Raw genomic sequence first — 6,147 nt, 5'->3', positions numbered from 1 at the left:
AATTTGTCACAAATATATACAAAAAAACTCATATCTATTTTTATCATTATATATTTCAATTAACTTTTGCATTAAATTATTTAAACAAATTTTAATTCGTCTAACTAATTTTTTTTAAAAAAATTTAAATATAAATTATATTATAGTTGTAGATTTTTCTTTTAATTTTAGTTGAGCCCTAATCTCAATTATAAATTATAGTTATAATTTTTTTAGTGTTGTCTCCCCCACTAATTTGAAAGCTGGTTGTGGCGGAGCCATCTGATATCAATGCTTGGATCGCTGGCTTTACTTTTTCTTTTGGTCACTGCAACCCACTTGAGGTAAAAGCTTGGGCTTGTTAGAAGGGCCTACAATTCACTTTGGGGCTTGAGCTTCGAAAACGTCATATTAGAATTAGATTCCAAGATTATGGTGGATACCCTTCGATCCCATGCTCATCTTCACTGTGGTTAAAGCCTTGTCATTTCTGAAACCATCAAGCTCCTCAACTCTAGCTGGGAGGTTAGTGTTAATCACATCTTGAGGAATTAGAATAGTATTGCTGATACTAGATAAAGAATCTTTACAAGTTTCTTCTTTTCTTGATAGTGCCCTCAGCGCTTTATGGCCTTTGTTCAAAACAATTGTATGGAATCTGAATCCCTCCTTTCTTTAGTGAATTGATTAAACATAGAAAAATTACTGTTACTTAAAAAAAACTTTCTATTTTTTCACTTGTATTTTTATTAATTAAGAAAGATAATGAATCACTTTATTATTTATGCAAATACTTTTTAAATTAAGAGAATAAAACTAGAAAACCGTTTCATCTTTTTATTTGACATCCTATAATTAAAATATTTTTTATTTTTATATAACACATTATAAATAAGATCTAAGCCGTACTTGTGTGTTTGTAATTGTACTCTCCATGCGGATTGGAGTGTTAAATAAAGCCATGTATTTTTCTCTAAATTTCTGTTGTGGGCATTATTTGATTTAATTTATTTGTGGCATTTTAATATTTCAAAAGAAAGAACAAAGGGCAGTTAGGTCTGACTTCTGTTCTTTTTATTTTTGATTTAATTAAATTGGTCTCATTTTTATTCTAGAAATTTATTTTTAAAATAAAAAATTGCAAATTTTTTATATAATTTTATCAAATACAATATTAACTATTGAGCTTACAAGTATGATTGAACTCGTAACCTTCCTATAAAGGAGATTACATGTCACTGGCTTAATGTTAGCCAACGTATCATTCAATTAATTAGCAAAGCCCCATGTCACTGAGCAGCTGGCATGCCAAAGGGACACGGACACCAATTTCAGAAGTAACTTCTGGGATTTGAATTAAATGCATATTTTAAGTCTACCCACTCCCGAATATATAATATCAATCGTTTAATTTAATTAAATAACTATTCAAAATTTTGTTACATATCATTCACAAAATATTAAATTTTAAATTTTTAAAAAAGATGAGGAGTTTCTTGATCATTATTATTATTTTAAATTTTTTAAAAAAACATATTAATTATTGTCAATTTATTGATAAAATTTAATAGTCACAGTTGTGTCATTCCTTGAGTGATTAGACTTAAAACACATCAAATTTAAATACTTTCCATTTTTAACTCTCCTGGCGAAACAGTGATTTTACTTATATATATATATATATATATATATTGATTCCTTATCGCCTTGAATTAATTTCAATTTATACACATATATATACGGAACCAATTCTTTTCAGTCTCCTTCACATAGTTTGCAGCGTTCGTTTAAATAATCCTCTTTGAACAAATTCAAAGAGATCTCAATTAAATTTCTCCGAGTTTCCATAGATGTTTCCCATAATTATAAACATTAAAAAAGGAAAAAGAAAAAGAAAGAAGAAATGGTCGTAGATGCTTCCAGAGGGACGATTCCACTAATTGTGTTGGTCATACGGTTCATGATGATTTTGGTAATTGTTTATTAGTCACAACGGATAAGAACAAGGTACCCTTCAGTAAAATTCTTTATTCTCTGTTTCTTTCCCAATAGTGTAAACCTAAATACCTACTACAAGTTTTATTTTAAAGCTTCACCACCTAATCAAACCTCACACATAATCGGCTCCTGTTTCCTTCTATGAACTCTCGCTCCGATTTGGCTTCACCGATACAAATACCTATTACCACATGATTAAATTAACATTTGATTTCATTCTGCTGAAAATTCAATGGTCGTGAAAGGTGAAAACACGTCAAAAAGAATTATACCTGGTTTTCATCAATGTCGGGAATCCAATCGTTTGTGGCCGGGTTGCTTTTATAGTCCGCAAGCTTCGTTTCGCCGACATTGATAATCTGGGTTTTCTGCAATTTAAGATCATCGCCTCCAAGACTCTCAACCCTGATAAACCCACTTCCGGTCTGTTCCAGGCCGGGGGGGGGGGAAAAAAAGAACCAAACCCAGAATTGATTCAAAAGGTTTTAAACACTTGATCAGATCTAGAAACAGAAAGATAACGAACCGTGTGATGCTGTTTGTCAATTGAGGTCAACTCTTTGTAGTACTGGGTCTCTACAAACTCGTCCGGCACATCCTTGGGTGCTTCGTCGGAGAACACAGCCTAGGGATTGAAGAAACAGCCATGAGAGACAGATAGAGAAATTCCAACAAATAAAGAAAGAAAGAAAGGAGAGGTATAGCTGCGGACATGAGGTTGGGATTGAAACGACTGAAACTTGAGAAGCTCGGGAATGCTGTGAGACAAGACGGTGGAGGAGAGATCAAGCTGAGCATCAGGATCGGGTTCGCTTCGATTGGGCTTGACGGGTCGCTTGGGGGCCAAGGAATCGAACTGTTCTCTGATCTGATTGGCGATCCTTTCTTGCTCATTAGCATCCAACACCTCGTCGCTCCTGCTTGGCTTCGTCGCCGCCCGCTGTCCCACCATTCCTCCCTCAAGTTCACTCTCTCTCTCTCTCTCTCTCTCTCTCGCCTCCTGCACCTGAAATCAGATGCTTATATAATATACAGAGAACTAGAGAAGAGAGAGGATTAGCACAGTGTAAACTAAAACAAGGGGCTGTTAAAAACCGCCTCCCGCGCCGGATGATTTAGGTTGTTTGGATTTTTATTTTGAGAGAAATATGATGGTTTTCAATAGACTGGCCTTTAAATAGGAGGCCCAATATTGGCAAAACAAGAACTTCTCAGCAACAGTGTGTATGATAAACCCACTAAACTATGGGTGTGTTTGGGAAACATTCCAACTTAGGTTGGGGTGGCCCAAATTTAAGTTTGAGAGCAATGACAATTCAAGTTTGAAATGTATTTTAGGGAGGACTTTTAGATTATGGAAGAATATGTTTATAATTTTATAAAATATGCCCAAATTTAAGTATAAAACATAAGTTAAAATATTTTGTACAACAATAACTTATAAGGAAAAATTCAATTAGTTGAAAATGAAAGTGTAGATACTAGTAAGGCATCTTTGTTAAATCAACCTTGATCATCAAAACATATTTATTATGTTCATGATATAATTAGAGACTAAATTGTAGATAATATGAATTAAATTTTTTGTAATTTATGAACTTATTTTAGCTTTTCATAATTGAATGTTTTGAATTTTATCATTTAATTATACATTTTTAAAAATTAAAAATTTTGATTTATTATTGTATTTTATATTTTTAATCTAATGTTTCAAAAAAATTATCATTTGAAGTTTCATATTTGTTTTAAAACAATATCAAATTAGTCACAAAAATATATACAAAAAAGTTTGTGTCCATTTTTTTTGTTATTATACATCTCAATTAGTTTTTAAATTAAATTATAGAAACAAATTTTAGTTTTTTCAGCAAAAAATATATTCAAACATAAATCATGTTACAATTACATATTTTTATCTTGACCTTAGTTTCTTAATTTTAGCGGATTCTAACATTGGCTGCAAATTTTTTTAAGGATTAGGGGTCATTTTTGTTTCTGAACTGTATACTAAAGGTCACAAATATTCTTAATTTTAATTATAGGTCAATTCTATCTCTTAATTTTAAAGATTCAATCCATCATCATCATGATGTTAAAACCACTTAACATTTGTTAATCATCAATAGGTCCCATTATTTTTTAAATACTTTTATTAGGTTAAGGGTCATTTTTGCCCTTCAACTTCTATTTAAAGGATTATTTTTGCTTCTTAACTCAAATATTTTATAATATAAAAATATAAAAAAAATATAATGTGGGACTTGTAACATCCTAGAATATTTAACTTAAGATTAATTAGGTAATTAAAGATAAATTAGATAATTAAAAATTAACTCGGATTACAAGATAATATATGAATGGCTAATAGGTCTATCAAACCCTAATTGAAGCTTAGAATTGTACCCTAGGTAGTATTAGGCCACATTTGAGGCCAATTAGATGAACCATGTTTGAAACCTTAATTTTTTATCTTTGCCCGCAACTAAAACTTGATTTTTAAGCCTTTAAATTTGCATTTCAACTCAAAAAATTAGAGAGTTAAGTGGGAGTTTGAAGGTGAATGAGGAGAACTCTGCTAGAGTTTGTTGTGAACATCTAATTGAGTCTATTTGAATTTTCTAATCACTTAGGTAAGTGCCTACAATTTCTTCTCTTTCTCTCGTATGCATTTTTATCATTGTTATCGAGTAATTCTTTGGGAGTCCAAAAATGAGTTGTGACTTTGCCTAGAATTCTTACTTTAATAAGATAAATAGGTGTTTATTTAAATATCTAACCTTTAGATTATGATACTATTGATGTTTTAAGATTTTAAAGTGGGGTTTGGAGTAAACCGTAGAGCTAATTAGTTGAGCTAAGGAGGTTATGGGTACTAGTGGTGTTGATTAGATTAATGGGAGTCTAAATGAACTAATAGAACCTAAAAATGGATTTGGTTGTGGCTAAAAGACCACAATATGACTTTTAGCTTTAGGGTTTGATTAGAATTAATTAAGGATAATTAGTCATTAATGAATATTGATGTATTTGATTGTAGATTGAACATTATTGATGCTATTAAGCTTATCGGAGGCTCCATTTAATATTCACGAGTACCGTTGGTTGATAAACCAAGAGTTGAGATAACCAAAAATTTAATTATAGTATATCACTGTGTTTGCATTTACATTTTAAGCATTATTATGGATCGCTTGAAGTGAGCAAAATGAGCATATAGATAAATATGTTGATTTTAAAGTATTATCCAAATATGAAACATAACTCATTGTGATAAAGTGCTTGGTGATTATATTTATATAAATGTTATGTGATATTGGAACATAAGATGTTAAACCTAAATTGTCTATGAGTTGACTGTGTTAACATGATGAGTGATCATAATTGATGATGTTGAAAGAGATATGATAAGCATGCATATTTGTGATGAAATGCTTAATGATTATATTTATATAGATGTTATGTGGTATTTAAAAAAATAAACTGTGGACCTGGATTGGCTATGAGTTGATTATATGATGAGCTATTGTAAATTATAATATGGTGTGAACTATGATAAGCATGCAAGTTTTGGAATTATGAGAATGATGAATTATTATGATATACATAAGCTTAGATTCGCATATTTTGATTGAACTTGTATGATCATTGTAACATTCTAAGTTTTTAACTTAGAACTTTGAGTGTTTAAGAAGGTTAGATTAGTCAAAATGTGTGATTTAGAAAATTAATGGTGTTTTTAAGACACTAATAAAGTTATTGGACCTTTAGACAGCCTTGAAAATGAGCTAAGATGGTGTATAAGTTAACCAGATTATAACGGGAGGATAAAATGGCATGTGGCACTTACTGTGTCATGTGCCGTATTGCACGCATAATGTGCCATGGCATATGACCAAAATTTGGGTTAAATCAGATGTAAAATTATATCTGTTTTAGAAGAAGAAAACAGAGAAATGAGAGAGAGAGAGGTGATGGAGGAGACATTGAGGGCTATTAGGGCTAATCCCTAATGTCATCTTTAAAGCATTTAGAGCTTGAATATTGTTGGGTAAACTTTCTAAACATCTCCCTCTCCCTTTTATGTAAATTTTAATGGTTTTAGGTATGATTGGGGCTTGATTTTGTCTCTCCTTAGTTTTGACAAGACTCATTAGTTTAGTTAGGATCTTG

At 31.1% G+C, this 6,147-nt stretch overlaps 1 protein-coding gene across 1 annotated transcript; it reads right to left on the bottom strand.

Annotated features, from left to right (window-relative positions):
- Positions 1 to 1,936: 1,936 nt before the first annotated feature.
- Positions 1,937 to 2,983, bottom strand: LOC129311854 (uncharacterized). Its single transcript, XM_054954326.1, has 4 exons — positions 2,690 to 2,983; positions 2,504 to 2,602; positions 2,250 to 2,402; positions 1,937 to 2,158 (listed from the first exon to the last, which is right to left on the bottom strand). The coding sequence occupies exons 1-4, from the start codon at positions 2,927 to 2,929 to the stop codon at positions 2,117 to 2,119; spliced, it is 534 nt and encodes a 177-aa protein (XP_054810301.1). The 5' UTR covers positions 2,930 to 2,983; the 3' UTR covers positions 1,937 to 2,116.
- Positions 2,984 to 6,147: the final 3,164 nt, after the last annotated feature.

The sequence above is a fragment of the Prosopis cineraria genome, unplaced genomic scaffold, assembly GCF_029017545.1.
Source record: "Prosopis cineraria cultivar Desert tree isolate PC_DT_omini unplaced genomic scaffold, ASM2901754v1 PC5, whole genome shotgun sequence".
NCBI lineage: Eukaryota > Viridiplantae > Streptophyta > Magnoliopsida > Fabales > Fabaceae > Prosopis > Prosopis cineraria.
Note: the sequence above shows the minus strand (reverse complement) of the source record. Positions and strands in the feature narration are given on the sequence as shown.